Here is a 16,724-nt window from a genome sequence, read left to right on the forward strand (position 1 = left end):
GAGCGGGGAGGGAGCGGCTAGGGAGCGGCGGGCACCGGGCAGGGAGCGGCGGGCACCGGGCGGGACCGGGCAGGGAGCGGGGAGGGAGCGGCTACGGAGCGGCGAGCACCGGGCAGGGAGCGGGGAGGGAGCGGCGGGGACCGGGCGGCACCGGGCCGGGAGCGGCGGGCACCGGGCAGGGAGCGGCGGGAACCGGGCAGGACCGGGAGCGGCGGGACCGGGCAGGGAGCGGCGGGCACCGGGAAGGACCGGGAGCGGCGGGCACCGGGCGGAACCGGGCCGGGAGCGGCGGGGAGCTGGGAGGGAGCGGCAGGGACCGGGCAACGAAGAGCTCGGGCCGCCCGGGCCGCGGGGGAAGGCTCGGAGAGGCACCGGCTGCATCCAGCCGCTCCCTGCCGGGCTGGAACGGAACGAGGGAACCGGGGAGCAGCGGGCGGAGAAGCGCCGGGGCACAGCCGGAGCGCTCCGGGGCCGGTGCCGCTCCCGGTGCCGCTCCTGATCCCGGTGCCGATCCCGGTGCCGCTCCCTTTCCCGGTGCCGGTGCCGCTCCTGATCCCGGTGCCGCTCCCGGAGCCCCTCCCGATCCCGGAGCCCCTCCCAGTGCCAGCGCCGCTCCCGATCCCCTTGTCTCTCCCGGTGCCGGTGCTGCTCCCAAAGCCTCTCCCGGTGCCAATCCCGAAGCCCCTCCCGGTGTCGATCCCAATCCCGGTGCCGATCTCGATCCCGGTGCCGATCCCGGAGCCCCTCCCGGTGCCGAGCCCCTCCCGGTGCCGGTCCCGAAGCCTCTCCCGCTCCCGGTGCCGCTCCCGGTACCGCGGAGCAGCAGCAGCAGCAACGCTTCAAAGTGAAATTCCGGAGGAAATTTCAAGAGCATCCGGATCCGGAGAAAGACAGAAAGAAAGAGGAAGGCGAGGAGGAGGAGGCGGCGGCGGCGGCGGCTGGAGAGGAGCGGCCCCGGCGGGGATGGGGTGAGAGCCGCGGGCCGGTCTCGCTCTGCCTTTGTCGTTCGCGTTCCGGTGCCGCCGTTCGTCGCGCTGGGGCGGCGGGGGCAGCGCTCCAAGGGTTAATCGGGATTCTCCCCGCGCTGCCGCCTGGAAAGTTTCGCCTGGCGTTGGTGCTCGGGGCAGGGAAGCGAGGGACGGCGAGTTCGCCGCAACTCCTCGGAATTCGATGGATTCCCGAGCAAGGGCAGCAGCCGGAGCGGGGCCGTGCCCGAAACTTCCCCGGCAGCTCCGAGTCCCGCTCGGGCCGGGATCGCTGCGCTCCGGAGCCGGGATGGACCGGGCTGGGCTCGGGGGCGGCGGGGGCTGCGCGACCCCCGGGGGTCCCGGCAGGGCGATCCGGCTGCGGGGACGTGGCGCGGGCTTTGGGGGGTTTGGGAGGATTTTGGTGGCTTTGGGGGAATTTTGGTGGGTTTGGGTGGCTCTTTGTGGCTCTTTGTGGAGTTTCGGTGGATTTGGGTGGGTTTGGGTGGATTTTGGGTGGATTTTTGGTGGAATTAGGTGGGTTTCGGTGGGTTTTGGTGGGCTTTGGTTGGTTTCGGTGGGCTTTGGGTGGGTCAGGAGCTCAGGCTGGGCTTTGCTTCATGTCCACGCGTTCTTCCAGGAGGGAAATCCTGCTGCGGGGATGTGGCGCTGGGTTTGGGGGATTTTGGTGGATTTTAGTGGCCTTTGGGTGGATTGGGGTGGGATTTGGGTGGAATTTTGGCGGATTTCGGTGGATTTCGGTGGATTTTGGGTGGGACGGGAGCTCAGGCTGGGCTTTCATTCGTGCCCCAGTTCTGAGCCTCAGCCGGGTCCCTTGTAGGACCCGACTCGTGAGGGTTTTGTGCAGTCCAGTCCGGAGGATTCCTGTCAGATAATTCCCTCCCTGCGTGGGGTTTGCAATAAATCACATTCCTGGGGGCTCCTTTTCCTTTTTTTTTTTTTTTTTTTTAATTTACAATTTCCCTTTTTTTTTTTTTTTTTTTTTTTTGTTAATTTACCCTTCTCCTTTTAAAAGGGGCGTGCAATTCCTCCTGAGTGGAAATCCTCATTTCTCTCATTCCCATTTTCTCTTGCTGCATGGATTTTCTGGGGCGTGTAAAGGATTCCTGAGCTGCAGCCTGGCTTTGAGTTTTAAATTTTAATCGCTCAATTAAATTTTAAATTTTTAAATTTTAATTCCATCCTAGCTGAGCCTGTGTCCCAGAGCAGGAGGAGCAAAGGGACACCCAGGCGGCTCCACAATTCCAGGGAAAAGCCATTCTTTGGGGTTTAAAGGCCCCTGGGGGGGTGTGTGACCTTGTTTGGGGCTGTCCCCGAGCTGATCCCGGGTCTGAGGCAGCTGCTCCTGCACCGGGGAATCCCCTGGGAATGGGGGAAGAGCCGGATCCTATTCCTGGAGCTGCCCCTCCCCCGGGTCACAGCCCTGGAAACCTCCCTGGGGAGGGAAAACCTGCTGGAACCCAAACCTCGTCCCCAAAACCCCGAAACCCTGCTGGAACCCAAACCTTGTCCCTGAAACCCCAAATCCTGCTGGAACCCAAACCTCGTCCCCGAAACCCCAAAACCCCAAACCCTGCTGGAACCCAAACCTCGTCCCCGAAACCCCAAATCCACCTTCCCAAAGCCCTAAATTCATCTTTGGAATCCAAACCTTGTCCCCAAAGCACTTCTGCGGGGAGGAATCGTGGGATATGCTGGATTGTGGGATATCCTGGGTTGAATTGTGGATTATCCCAGGCTGTGGGATATCCTGGATTGAAATGTGGATTGTCCTGGATTGTGGGATATCCTGGATTTTGGGATATCCTGGGTTATGGGATATCCTGGATTGTGGGATATCCTGGATTGTGGGATATCCTGGATTTTGGGATATCCTGGGTTATGGGATATCTTGGATTGTGGGATATCCTGGATTGTGGGATATCCTGGATTGAAATGTGGGATATCCTGGATTTTGGGATATCCTGGGTTATGGGATATCCTGGATTGTGGGATATCCTGGATTTTGGGATATCCTGGATTGTGGGATATCCTGGGTTTTGGGATATCCTGGGTTTTGGGATATCCTGACTGGAGGGGCTCCCCCAGCCCAGCTCCAGGACCAGCACGGGGATTCTCCTGCACCCCCTGAGGCTCTGCAGGGCTCGGAATTTGGGGGGGAGGAGAGGGAAGGAGCTGGGAGCTGACTTTTATCGGCCCCAGTTCCCCAGACAGACAGACAGATAGACAGACAGATAGACAGCCAGGCAGCAGCTCCTGGGGCTGCTGAGGGGAGATAAAAGGAGAGCAGACAGACAGACAGCCCTGGAGGAGGAGGAGGAGGAGGAGGAGGGTTGGGCTCCTCTCTGTGCTCCAGTTCTGCCTGGGGGGTGCTGGGCTCAGCCCCAGCCCGGCCACCGGGGACTGGGGGGATTTTCCCTTTGGGATTGGGGGGATTTTCCCTGTGGGATTGGGGGGATTTTCCCTTTGGGATTGGGGGGGATTTTCCCTGTGGGATTGGGGGGATTTTCCCTTTGGGATTGGGGGGATTTTCCCTGTGGGGGGGGATTTTCCCTTTGGGATTGGGGGGGATTTTCCCTTTGGGATTGGGGGGGATTTTCCCTTTGGGACTGGGGGGATTTTCCTTTTGGGACTGGGGGGATTTTCCTTTTGGGATTGGGGGGATTTTCCCTGTGGGATTGGGGGGATTTTCCCTTTGGGATTGGGGGGATTTTCCCTTTGGGAATTGGGGGGGATTTTCCCTTTGGGACTGGGGGGATTTTCCCTGTGGGATTGGGGGGGATTTTCCCTTTGGGATTGGGGGGATTTTCCCTTTGGGACTGGGGGGATTTTCCCTCGGGGAGGGAGCGCCTGGCTCAGCCCCAGGCCGGGCTCTCAGCTGACTCAGCGTGGCCAGCGGCCAGGGCTGGGCTCATCTCTGTCCTGTGCTCATTCCTGCCCTGCTCACACTCGTTTATTTCTGTCCTGTTCCCATTTCTGTCTTGTACTCATTTCTGTCCTGTGCTCTCATTCCTGTCCTGCTCACCCTCATTTTAATCCTGCTCACGCTCATCCCCGTCCCCCTCGCTCATCCCCGTCCCCCTCGCTCATCCCCGTCCCCCTCGCTCATCCCTGTCCCCCTCACTCATCCCTGTCCCCCTGACTCATCCCTGTCCCCCTCACTCATCCCTGTCCCCCTCACTCATCCCTGTCCCCCTCACTCATCCCCATCCTGCAGACCCCGCTCAGGGAGAGGCCCCTGAGGGCAGAGCCCAGGCCAGGACACCCGAGGACAGCGAGGACAGCCAGTGTGACACCAGTGCCAGGGCTGCACAGCCCCTGTGCCATCACGGCAGGGCTGGACAGTCCCTGTGCCATGCACAGCCCCTGTGCCATCACGGCAGGGCTGGACAGTCCCTGTGCCATGCACAGCCCCTGTGCCATCACGGCAGGGCTGACAGCCCCTGTGCCATCAGTGCCATGCACAGCCCCTGTGCCATCATGCCAGGGCTGACAGCCCCTGTGCCATCAGTGCCATGCACAGCCCCTGTGCCATCACGGCAGGGCTGACAGTCCCTGTGCCATCACGGCAGGGCTGGCTCTGTCCTCTGCTCCTCCTCGCTGTCCCCCCCGTGCCCGCTGCTCCCCCCAGGCTCAGGCGCTGCCAGGGCTGGCCCTGCTCGGTGCCATCTGTCCCTCCTGGCGCAGGTGCCGGGCCCTGGCCGAGTGTCACCGTGTCCCCAGCTCTCCTCACCCTGCCCGGCCACTGCTGCTCTGCCCAGAGCCAGAACTGAGGGCACAAACCACAGATCACAAACCACAGATAACAAATCACAGACAACAGATAGCAAATCACAGATAACAAATCACAGATATAACAAATAACAAATCACAGATATAACAAATAACAAATCACAGATAGCAAATCACAGATATAACAAATAACAAATCACAGATAAGAAATAACAAATCACAAATCACAGATAAGAAATCACTGATAACAGATAACAAATAACAAATCACAGCTCACAAATCATTGATAACAAATCACAAATCACTGATAACAGCTCACAGCTCACAAATCACTGATAACAGACAACAAATCACAGATCACAGACAGATCACAAATCACAAATAAGAAATCACAGATAACAAATGTTCCTTGTGACCATCTCTGGATCCCTGTGCCCTCCCCAGACACCCGGGGGAGAGGGAAGGAGAGAAATGATCCCTTCCCTCCCTGCTGCTGCTGCCATGGGGTTTTGCTGGATCCCCACTAAAAGAAGGGGAGATTTTAATGGATCCCCACTAAATTAGGGGAGCTTTTAATTGATATTCACTAAATTAGGGGAGCTTTTAAAGAATACCCACTAAATTTAGTGGTTCTTTTAAAGGATATCCAGTCAAACAAGGGGTTCTTTCAGTGGATCCCCACTAAATCAGGGTGCTTTCAATGGATACCCACTAAAATAAAGGGTTCTTTTAATGGATATCCACCAAAAAAGGGGCTCTTTAAAAGGATCTCCACTAAATCAGGGGTGCTTTTAAAGGATATTCACTGAAAGAAGGGTTTCTTTTGATGGATATCAACTAAAAGAAGGGGGTTTTGTAAAGGATATCCACTGGAAGAAGGGGTTCTTTTAAAGGATATCCACTAAAAAAGGGGTTTCTTTTAAAGGATATCCACTAAAAGAAGTTGCAGCAACTCACAACTCCCCACTTCCTTACCCTAAAAATAAAATGCAAAGCCAAGCATTCCAGCTCGGAGCGGGTTAAAATCGCAGCATTTAACCCCGTCCTGCAGTGGGAACCCCGTCCTGCAGTGGGAACCCCGTCCTGCAGTGGGAACCCCGTCCTGCAGTGGGTTTCCAGCGGGCCGAGTCCTTTTGAAGCTCCTGGGCTGTTGGATCCTGCCCTTCCCCCGGTGCCGGGAGCAGGGGAGGGACCTGGAGCCCTTCCAGTGCCACCAGATCTTTGTCCTTTCAGGCCTGTGCTCTGCTCCTCCTCAGCTATCTGCGAGGGCCAGCCCCGGGGCTGTGAGTGGGTTTATTTACCGCTTGTTTATTTTATTTATTCGCCCTTGGCTGCGGGACGGAGCAGGACAGAGGAGCCAGCCTTGCAGGGACCCGGCCGGGTCCGGGAGGGAGGAGCAGGAGCTGGAGCCCCGGAGCTGCTGGGGAAGCTCGGGGTGTTTTGGGCAGCAGCTCAGCCCTGGCTGTCCCCTCGGGGTGTCCCTCAGTCCCGTCCCTCTGGGCAGCAGCTCCTGCAGCAGCTCAGCCCTGGCTGTCCCCTCGGGGTGTCCCTCAGTCCCGTCCCTCTGTCCCCACCTGCCCCTTCCGCTGGCTCAGGGCTGGTTCGGGCTGGAGACGATGGAAAGGGCTGGGGTGGAATTCCCAGAGCAGCTGAGGAACCCTGGAGGTGCCCGAGGTTGGGAAAGGGAAACTCCAGAGAAAGCCTGGAGCTGCTCCCAGAGCCTGGAAGGGCTCCAGGAGAGCTGGAGAGGACAGGGAGGGACAGGGACATGGGGACAGGAGCACAGGGACAGGATCTGGATATGGCTCCATGGATGGACAGGGACACAGGGATGCGGTCTGGATACAGCTCCATGGGTGGACAGGGACACAGGGACAGGACTCCAGGATGAACAGGGACACAGGGACAGGATCCTGGACAGACAGGGACACAGGGATGGGGTCTGGATACAGCTCCATGGGTGGACAGGGACACGGGGATGGGGTTTGGATGGGCAGGGACACAGGGACAGGATCTGGATACAGCCCCATGGATGGACAGGGACACAGGGACAGGATCCTGGACAGACAGGGACACAGGGACAGGACTCCAGGATGAACAGGGACACAGGGACAGGATCCTGGACAGACAGGGACATGGGGACAGGATCTTGGACAGACAGGGACACAGGGACAGGACTCCAGGACGGACAGGAGCCCAGGAACAGCTGCTGTGCCCAAGGACTGGTGTCCCAGGAGGGTTTTCCATCAGGCAGCAGCAGCACGTGGCCGTGGCTGGAAGCTCCCAGCCTGCTCCCAGCCTGCTCCCAGCCTGCTCCCAGCCCGCTCCCAGCCGGGGGGCTGCTCCAGCTGCACGGCTCACCCGAGTGCCTCCCAGAACAGGGAAAAAAAAGCCTTGCTCAGCGCTGAGAGAGCTCTGCAGACGAGCGGCTCTGTGGATGCTGGGGCAGACAGAGCCCCGAGAGGTGCCTGGCTGTGTGGGGAGTAACAACTCCCAAGTAATTTTTGGGTTTTCCCTTGGCAGGGAATGAATCCCTGCGGAGGCAGCGCTGGGAAGGAGCCCCAGAGCAGCTGAGAGAGCCCCGGGAGGAGCCGCTGGAGGAGGGGACGCCTCCTGCCCTGCCCTGCCAATGTCAGCAGCCCGGTAAAGCCCTGCCTTGGTTCTTTGCGGAGCCGGCCCGGGGTCTGGGGGCTCAGGGCACACGTATCCATTTCCCCGTGTGCCAAAGACGGGTCGTGATCCCCGTGGAAGCAGAGCCTGGGAAGTGGGAATCTCGCTCCAAAACGCGGGCAGTGAGGGCGAGGAGTGCGCTGCCAGGAGAAACCCGAGCCAGGGCTGGCACCTGGGGGGAGGAAATCAAATCTTCCCTGCCGGGCCCTGGGAAGCGCCGGGGTCGGGATTGATGGGCCGGGCTGCTGGGGCAGCTGGCAGCGCCCGGGGGCAGGAGGCAGCGGGGCTGGGAGCTGCACGAAGCAGGAACAAAAAACCCTGAGCCTCGCAGCTGCCTGCGGGGACACAGCCCTTCAAATGTCCCTGGTGTCGGCCACGAGGAGCCCTGGAGCAGCTGGGATGGTGGATCATGGAAAACATTCCTAAAATTTCCTTCCTTTCCTTCCTTTCCTTCCTTTCCTTCCTTCCCCTGGACACCCTGGGGCCACAGCCCTGCTCAGCTCCTGGGACATTCCTAATCCCAAACCCCAAACCCCTGACCCTGGGGGCAGCATCCTGGGACACTCCTGACCCCAAATCCCAGGGGGCAGCATTTTGGGACATTCCAGCCCCAAACCCCCTGGGCCGGGGGCTCCTGGGCAGCTGCAGGTCTGGGGGTGCAGAGGACAGGAAAGTGCTGCACCCCCCCTTGCCTCAGCTTCCCCTGAATCGCCAAACCAGGAATCACAGCCAGCTCTGAAACGTGTGGCCGCTCTGCACGAGGATTTCACCTTCCATTTATTTCCCAAAATAGCAGATTTGCATAGCCCGGCCCCTCCCAGCCCTGCTCTGCATTAAAATGAGGTTATCAGTCCTGCACACGTGCGCAGTCCCTCTCCCCAATCGGGTCAGTGGCCCCAGGGATGAAGCCAGGAGAGTCTTCCTCAGGTCTCTGTGACCCTCTGGCACCCCCCAGCCCCTGCCCTGAGCTGGAGGGACAGAGCCCAGGTGCCGGGCATGGTTCTGCTTCCAGAATGTTCCTGTAGTGCTTCGCTTGCTCCCCCTCCTTCCCCGGGCGAGCTCATAATGAAACAATTATCCCTGTTCTTCCTGCAGCATTATTTTACCTTTATTTCCACAGCAATGCCTCAGATTTGAGCATCCAATAATCACTAACCATCACTGGTGTGTCTGGCTTCAATGGGAATTGGTTCTGGCCCTCAGCTGAAATTTTAACCCTTTAAAATCACCATTCCAAGCCCTGTTGGTGTATCTACCTTCAGTATGAATTGGTTCTGACCCGCAGCTGAAATCCCAACCCTATAAAATAATTATTCAAAGCCCTGTTCTCCTGTTGGTGTATCTAACTTCAAAATTAGTTGGTTCTGACCCGCAGCTGAATTTTTAACCCTTTCAAGCCTCCCTTCCAAGGCCTGTTGTCCGTCCCCGCAGGGAGCAGCCGATCTTCAGCACCAGGGCCCACGTGTTCCAGATCGACCCGGCCACCAAGAGGAACTGGATCCCGGCCAGCAAGCACGCCCTGACCGTCTCCTACTTCTACGATGCCACGCGCAGCGTCTACCGGATCATCAGCGTGGGGGGCACCAAGGTGGGCACCGCCCGGCAGCTGTGCCCCTAAAACAGCAGCTGTGCCCCCCAAAAATTGCTGTGCCCCTAAAAAGGCAGCCGTGCCCCTAAAGAAGCAGCTGTGCCCCCATAAAAACAGCTTTTCCTGCACTAAAGCAGCTGATTGTCTGATCGGTTCCCTGACTGATTCCCTGATTGATCCCCAGACTCCCTGATCAATTCCCTGCTCAGTCCCTGCTCAGTCCCTGCTCAATTCCCTGATCGATTCCCTGCTCAATCCCTGCTCAATCCCTGCTCAATTCCCTGCTCAATTCCTTGCTCAATTCCCTGATCAATTCCCTGCTCAATTCCCTGATCAATTCCCTGATCCATTCCCTGCTCAATCCCTGATCAGTCCCTGATCAATCCCTGATCAATTCCCTGACTCCCTGATCGATTTCCTGCTCAATCCCTGACCGAGTCCCTCCTGCCCCTGCCCCGTGCCAGGCCATCATCAACAGCACCATCACCCCCAACATGACGTTCACCAAGACCTCGCAGAAGTTCGGGCAGTGGGCTGACAGCAGGGCCAACACCGTCTACGGGCTGGGCTTCGCCTCCGAGCAGCACCTGAGCCAGGTGAGCCAGGAAACCAGGAACCTGAGCCAGGTGAGCCAGGAAACCTGTGCCAGGGGAGAGCAGCACCTGTCCCAGGTGAGCCAGGAAACCTGTCCCAGGTGAGCCAGGAAACCTGTGCCGGGGGAGAGCAGCACCTGAGCCAGGTGAGCCAGGAAACCAGGAACCTGTCCCAGGTGAGCCAGGAAACCTGTCCCAGGTGAGCTCAGGGAACCAGGAACCTGAGCCAGGTGAGCCAGGGAACCTGTCCCAGGTGAGCCAGGGAACCAGGAACCTGAGCCAGGTGAGCCAGGAAACCTGTGCCAGGGGAGAGCAGCACCTGAGCCAGGTGAGCCAGGAAACCTGTCCCAGGTGAGCCAGGAAACCTGTGCCGGGGGAGAGCAGCACCTGAGCCAGGTGAGCCAGGAAACCTGTCCCAGGTGAGCCAGGAAACCTGTGCCGGGGGAGAGCAGCACCTGAGCCAGGTGAGCCAGGAAACCTGTCCCAGCCAGGAAACCTGTGCCGGGGGAGAGCAGCACCTGAGCCAGGTGAGCCAGGAAACCTGTCCCAGGTGAGCCAGGAAACCAGGAACCTGAGCCAGGTGAGCCAGGAAACCTGTGCCAGGGGAGAGCAGCACCTGAGCCAGGGGAGAGCAGGGACCTGAGCCAGGTGAGCCCAGGAAACATGTCCCAGGTGAGCTCAGGGACTGGGGAACCTGTACAGGTGAGATCAGGGACCTGAGCCAGGGGAGCCCAGGGACCAGGGAACCTGTGCCAGGTGAGCTCAGGGAACCCCCCTGGAGAACCCCCCCAGAACATCCCCAGGCAGCTGCTGAGGTGCTGTTCCCGCGGGGCTGGGGTGGGGCTCAAGGTGCAAAGGCACTGGAGCAGCTCTGAGGTTGCATTTCAGAGGGGTTCGGGCACCACCAAAGAGCTGCAGGTGCTGCTCCTGCCCCGAGTGCCAGATTCGGATTCAAACCCCTGGGTTTTGGTGCTGGGGAGAAATCAAAAAACATTTTAAACGAGGCTGCAGGCAGAGCATCAGCTCTGCCCGTTCCCAGCCCCAGCGTGACCTTCCCCTTCCTTCCCTCCCCTCCCTCCTGTCCCCTCGGTCCCTGCAGTTTGCAGAGAAGTTCCAGGAGGTGAAGGAGGCCGCTCGCGTGGCCAGGGAGAAATGCCAGGACAAGACCGAGCTGACCAACCCCGCGCTGAGCATCGCCTCGCACCAGGTGAGCCTGGCCGGGGGTGCCCCCGGGGCTGCTGCCATCCCCTGCCCTCCCAGAGCTGCCCCGGGGTGTCCCTGCTGTCCCAGGGGTGTCCCTGCTCTCCCCAGGGGTGTCCCTGCTGTCCCAGGGGTGTCCCTGCTGTCCCAGGGTTGTCCCTGCTGTCCCTCTGTCACCTGCACAGACGCCTCCAGCGCTGACCCCGTGCAGCCAGGCCGGGCTGGTGGCCACAGGGCCAGCCCAGGTGCCCCTGCTGGAGGTGCCCACGTGTCCCTGTCCTTGTCCTTGCTCCCAGGTGCTGCCCAGCCCCATCATCAGCTCCAACGGGCCCGGGGAGGACAAACTGTTCCGCAGCCAGAGCGCTGACGTGGAGATCAGCACCGAGAAGGAGAGGCTGAAGAAGATGCTCTCCGAGGGGTGAGGCTGCTCTGCCCCCCGAGCTCTCCCTGGGGCAGGGCTTGGGGCAGGGCTTGGGGCAGTTTGGTCACCCCAAGTAACTCTGCCCCGTTCTGCCCTGTTCATTCTCTCCGTCTGCTGCTCAAGCCCGGGGCTGGATGAATTCCTGAATTCCCCTTTGCCCAGCAGGGATTTATTCCAGCTGGGAAATCTCAGAGGGGAGGAGGGGAGGAGGATGCTCTGAGCCTGCAGGGCCTGGGCTGGTGCCAGCCGTGCCCGGATCAGGCTCCTGGTGCCAGCCATGCCTGGATCAGGCTCCTGGTGCCAGCCGTTCCCGGATCAGTGTCCTGGTGCCAGCTGTGCCCAGAGCAGTGTCCTGGTGCCAGCCGTGCCCGGATCAGTGTCCTGGTGCCAGCCGTGCCCAGAGCAGTGTCCTGGTGCCAGCTGTGCCCAGATCAGTGTCCTGGTGCCAGCCGTGCCCAGATCAGTGTCCTGTGCCAGCTGTGCCCAGAGCAGTGTCCTGGTGCTAGCCGTGCCCAGAGCAGTGTCCTGGTGCCAGCCGTGCCCGGATCAGGCTCCTGGTGCCAGCCGTGCCCAGATCAGTGTCCTGTGCCAGTCATGCCCGGATCAGTGTCCTGGTGCCAGCCGTGCCCAAATCAGGCTCCTGAGCCCCCGGGAGATGTTCACTCCTGGGTTTGTGTCACTCCTGGTGGCTCCAGCACAGCCCCTGCTGCTGCCTCTCGTTGTCTCTCCTGCAGGCTCCGGGGCTGCATTCTGCCCCGTGGCTCCTCTCAGGCTCCCCCTCAACACCTGGAGTATTTTTAGATCAAAAGCAAAGAGGCCTTTGCTGCTTTTACCCAGCCTGGGCTTTATTCAAAGCCAGCTCTGCTCTGATGTGGGTTTTTGGAATGGATTCACAATCGCACGCTGCAGAGCCCCGTTAGAGCACCCAGATCTCCCCCGCCCCATCAGCCCCAGCTTCAGGCCCAAAACCCAAATATTGAAGGGATAAAATACAGAGGGGACATCCAGACCCGCATCTGCCCCACCCCGGTAATCCCAGCGTGGTTTGTGCAGCTTCAGGCCCAAAACCCAAATATTGAAGGGATAAAATAGAGAGGGGGACGTTGATACCCAAGGGAAGCATTTAGATGTGGGAGGCTGAAGAGAAAAGCCAGGCCCAAACCCCAAATATTAAAGGAATAAAGCACAGTGCCCCCCCTGCACCTGTGCCACCCCTGCCCCCGTGCCACCCCTGCCCCCGTGCCACCCCTGCACCTGTGCCACCCCTGCCCCCGTGCCACCCCTGCCCCCGTGCCACCCCTGCCCTGCCGTGTCCCCAGCTCGGTGAGCGAGGTGCAGTGGGAGGCCGAGTTCTTCAGCCTGCAGGACAACAACAGCAAGCTGGTGGCCGCCCTGCACGAGGCCAACGCCAGCGTGGAGCAGTGGAAGCAGCAGCTGGCGGCGTACCAGGAGGAGACGGAGTCGCTGCGCCAGCGGGTGAGGGTGGCAGGCAGGGAGGGTGGAACACGGGGAGGGTGGCACACGGGGCAGGGGGGATGGCACACAGGGAGGGGAGGATGGCACACAGGGCAGGGAGCCTGGCACACGGGGAGGGTGGCACACGGGGAGGGTGGCACACAGGGCAGGGGGGATGGAACACTCAGGGCAGGGGGGATGGAACACTCAGGGCAGGGAGGATGGCACACAGGGAGGGGAGGATGGCACACGGGGAGGGTGGCACACGGGGAGGGTGGCACACGGGGAGGGTGGCACACAGGGCAGGGGGGATGGAACACGGGGCAGGGAGGATGGAACACAGGGAGGATGGCACACGGGGAGGATGGAACACGGGGAGGGGAGGATGGCACACACTCAGGGCAGGAAGGATGGCACACAGGGAGGATGGCACTCAAGGCGGGGAGCCTGGCACACTCAGGGCAGGGAGCCTGGCACACAGGGAGGGGAGGATGGCACACAGGGAGCCTGGCACACACAGGGCAGGGAGGATGGCACACAGGGAGGATGGCACACAGGGAGGGGAGGCTGGCACACTCAGGGCAGGGAGCCTGGCACACACACAGGGCAGGGAGGATGGCACACAGGGAGGGGAGGATGGCACACAGGGAGGGGAGGATGGCACACTCAGGGCAGGGAGCCTGGCACACTCAGCAGTTTCTGTCCCACCAGCTCGCTCAGGGCTGGCTCCCAGCCAAGGCAGACCAAGCTCCTGGTTTGTTCAGTGCAGGGAGGCCCCCGGGGCTCTCTGGTGCTGGCAGGCTGCAGTCTCCTTCGCGGGCTGATCTCTCCCCTCCCGTCCCCGCGCAGGTGGCGGAGCTGGAGTCCCAGGGGGCCCAGGATTCCTCCAGCGACAACAACAAGGAGGAGCTGAGCCAGAGCCTGGAGGAGCTGGAGCTGCTGCTCAAGGCTAAGGATGAGGTGAGGCTGCCAGAGCCCCAAAACCTGGCAGAGCCCCTAAGCCAGTCAGACCCCCCAAGCCATTCAGACCCCCCAAAACCTGGCAGACCCCTCCAAAACCTGGCAGAGCCCCCCAAAACCTGGCAGAGCCCCCCAAAGCTGCCAGAGCCCCCCAAAGCTGCCAGAGCCCAGGCCTGTCAGCAGGACTGGAGAGCACAAAGGCTGGGATCTGAGGGCCCCCCTCCCTGTGCCCAGGAGATCCAGATGTTGAAGAGCCAGAGGTGCGGCCGCTGGGAGGCCGAGGGCGAGCGCGAGGAGACGCTGCAGAAGCTGCAGGTACAGGTGGAGGTGGCACCTCAGCTGCAGGTACAGGTGGAGGTGGCACCTCAGCTGCAGGTACAGGTGGCACCTCGGGGACACCCCCTCGTTAATCCCCTCATTAATCCCTCAGCAGGTTTTTTAGTCCCTGGGCTCTGGAGGAGTTTTAGGGTTTTCCCCAGCCCTGAGGCAGTGCCAGCCCTGTGCTCCCTCAGGCCATTCCCAGTGTCCCCTCCCTGGCCCGGAGCCACTCTTCTCCTCGCCAGAACCTTCTGGAAATCCTTTTTGATCTGCTCAGTCCTGTGCTCAGCATTTGGGAATGACAAAAGCTTTGCCAGGCTGTGAAGGAGCCAATCCCACCCAGTGGAGATGATCCAGAGCAGCTCCAGAGCCAATCCCACCCAGTGGAGATGATCCAGAGCAGCTCCAGAGCCAATCCCACCAGGCTGGGGGGATCCATGGCCAATCCCACCAGGCTGGAGATGATCCAGAGCCAATCCCACCAGGCTGGAGATGATCCAGAGCAGCTCCAGAGCCAATCCCACCCAGTGGAGATGATCCAGAGCCAATCCCACCAGGCTGGGGAGGATCCATGGCCAATCCCACCAGGCTGTGGATGATCCAGAGCCAATCCCACCAGGCTGGAGATGATCCAGAGCAGCTCCAGAGCCAATCCCACCTAGTGGAGATGATCCAGAGCCAATCCCACCAGGCTGGGGAGGATCCATGGCCAATCCCACCAGGCTGTGGATGATCCATGGCCAATCCCACCAGGCTGGGGGGATCCATGGCCAATCCCACCAGGCTGGGGGGATCCATGGCCAATCCCACCAGGCTGTGGATGATCCAGAGCCAATCCCACCAGGCTGGAGATGATCCAGAGCAGCTCCAGAGCCAATCCCACCTAGTGGAGATGATCCAGAGCCAATCCCACCAGGCTGGGGAGGATCCATGGCCAATCCCACCAGGCTGTGGATGATCCATGGCCAATCCCACCAGGCTGTGGATGATCCATGGCCAATCCCACCAGGCTGGGGGGATCCATGGCCAATCCCACCAGGCTGTGGATGATCCATGGCCAATCCCACCAGGCTGGGGATCCGTGTGGGCACAGCTGCCCTCCCACACCCTTCCCCGCAGGCAGGGCTGGGGCCAGAGCCCCCCACGGTGACCCAGGGCAGGGACACGGCTCAGGAGGGAGCCCCGGGGACGCCGGGTGGCCCTGGGGTGGCAGGCTGGGGCTCGGAGCAGTCCGTCTGTCTGTCCCTGCAGGAGCTGGAGGCCCGGAACGCGGAGCTGGAGCAGCGGCTGCAGCTGGCAGAGCAGAGCCTGGCAGAGAGCCTGGCAGAGAGGGACAGGCTGCACCTCGAGGTCACCAAGGTGGCCGAGATCATGGATGTGAAGATCTTCGAGCTCAGCGAGCTCAGGCAGGGCCTGGCCAAGCTGGTGGAGAGCAACTGAGCAGCTCCAGAGCCCCTGGAGAAGGGCACCCCGGCCGGGAGCGGGCACCACCCAGAGATCCTGAGGGCACTGAAGGATCCTGAGCGGCCTCGGCGCTGTCCGGGCAGGATTTGCCACCCACCAGCAGCTGCTGGACACAGCGGGCACCAGACTGGCCACTCACTGCCCACCAGACTGGCCACTCACTGCCCACCAGACTGGCCACTCACTGCCCAGCGAGCCCCAGGGAGCACCTGAACCCCTGAGCCTTCTCCAGGGAGCCCCTGAGCCCCCAGATCCTCTCCAGGGAGCACCTGAAGTTCTCAAATCCTCTCCAGGGAGCACCTGAACCCCCAAACCTCTCCAGGGAGCCCCCGAAGCCCAGCCAGGGCTCCCTAGCCCTGCCCAGAGGTGCCAGCTGTGCCCGTGCCCCCGTGCCCCCCCTGCTGCCCCCGGGTTTTTACATTTTCTGAGGCCAGGGGGCTGAGCTTTGGGCTGGGGGTTTCTTTTTTTCTGTAGATTTTTTAGGGAACCGTTTGCCTTTTGCAGAGCAGCTGGGCGGGCAGGAGGAGCTGGGCACAGCCAGCCCCTGACTTCCTCCTCCTCCTCCTCCTCCTCCTCCTCGCTGGGTGCTCCCAGCAGACCCAGCATCCCAGGGGAGCAGGGATGGAGGAAAATTCTGGGAAATTTTCCCTGCCCCAGAGGGAAATCTGCATTGTCACAGCCTGGAGGAGCTGAACACGGAGGGTTCAGGACTGAGCTGGGCTGGGCACGGGGAATTTGGGACAAGGGCCATCCCTCAGGGCACGGCCACCAAGCTGCTGGGCTGGCACCTCTGCTGGCCCTAATTGAAATTAAACGGAGCAAACTGAAATTAAACGGAGCAAACTGAAATTAAATGGAGCAAACTGAAATTAAATGGGGCTGCTCTCGGGGTTTTGGCTTCTTTTTCCAGTTCCTCCTCTTCCTCTTCCTCCTTGCTGGGCGCTCCCGGCAGATCCAGCCCCCGGAGCATCCCAGGGCAGCAGGGATGGAGCTTCCCAGAGGGAAATCTGCGTTTTCACAGCCCGGATGAGCTGAGCGCAGAGGATTCAAGGACTGCTGGAAGACGCGGGGCTGAGCAGGAGGAATTTGGGACAAGGGGCCTCCCCCAGGGCGCGGCCACCGAGCTGCTGGGCTGGGTTAATTGAAATTAAATGGAGCAAGTCACAGCTCTCGGGGATTTGTTTCTTTTTGCTCTCGGGTTTTGTTTCTTTTCTTGGGCCTTTTCAGATGGGAAGCAGCCCCCGGGGGTGTCCTGACAGGGACAGGGCCAAGGACAGCGGGAGGAGCTGGGGACACCTGGGACCTGCCCTGGGGGGCTGGGGGAGGGTGGGAGGACC

The 16,724-nt window shown here is 60.8% G+C and overlaps 1 protein-coding gene across 4 annotated transcripts; it reads left to right on the top strand.

Annotated features, from left to right (window-relative positions):
- The first annotated feature begins 789 nt into the window (after window positions 1–789).
- HOMER3 (homer scaffold protein 3) lies at window positions 790–16,553 on the top strand. 4 transcript variants are annotated; one of them, XM_038163952.1, is made up of 10 exons: window positions 790–968; window positions 7,242–7,361; window positions 8,820–8,976; window positions 9,441–9,572; window positions 10,669–10,776; window positions 11,066–11,187; window positions 12,510–12,666; window positions 13,495–13,605; window positions 13,840–13,980; window positions 15,175–16,553. In XM_038163952.1, exons 2-10 carry the CDS (start codon window positions 7,348–7,350, stop codon window positions 15,361–15,363), a joined length of 1,131 nt encoding a protein of 376 aa, XP_038019880.1. In that variant the 5' UTR covers window positions 790–968; window positions 7,242–7,347; the 3' UTR covers window positions 15,364–16,553. The 4 variants fall into 4 exon arrangements, with proteins under 4 accessions (XP_038019880.1, XP_038019882.1, XP_038019883.1 ...); XM_038163954.1 differs by having other exon boundaries at window positions 13,840–13,920; XM_038163953.1 differs by lacking the exon at window positions 790–968 and adding an exon at window positions 5,803–6,001.
- The last annotated feature ends 171 nt before the right edge of the window (window positions 16,554–16,724 follow it).

Source organism: Motacilla alba, chromosome 28, assembly GCF_015832195.1.
Source record: "Motacilla alba alba isolate MOTALB_02 chromosome 28, Motacilla_alba_V1.0_pri, whole genome shotgun sequence".
Taxonomy (NCBI): domain Eukaryota; kingdom Metazoa; phylum Chordata; class Aves; order Passeriformes; family Motacillidae; genus Motacilla; species Motacilla alba.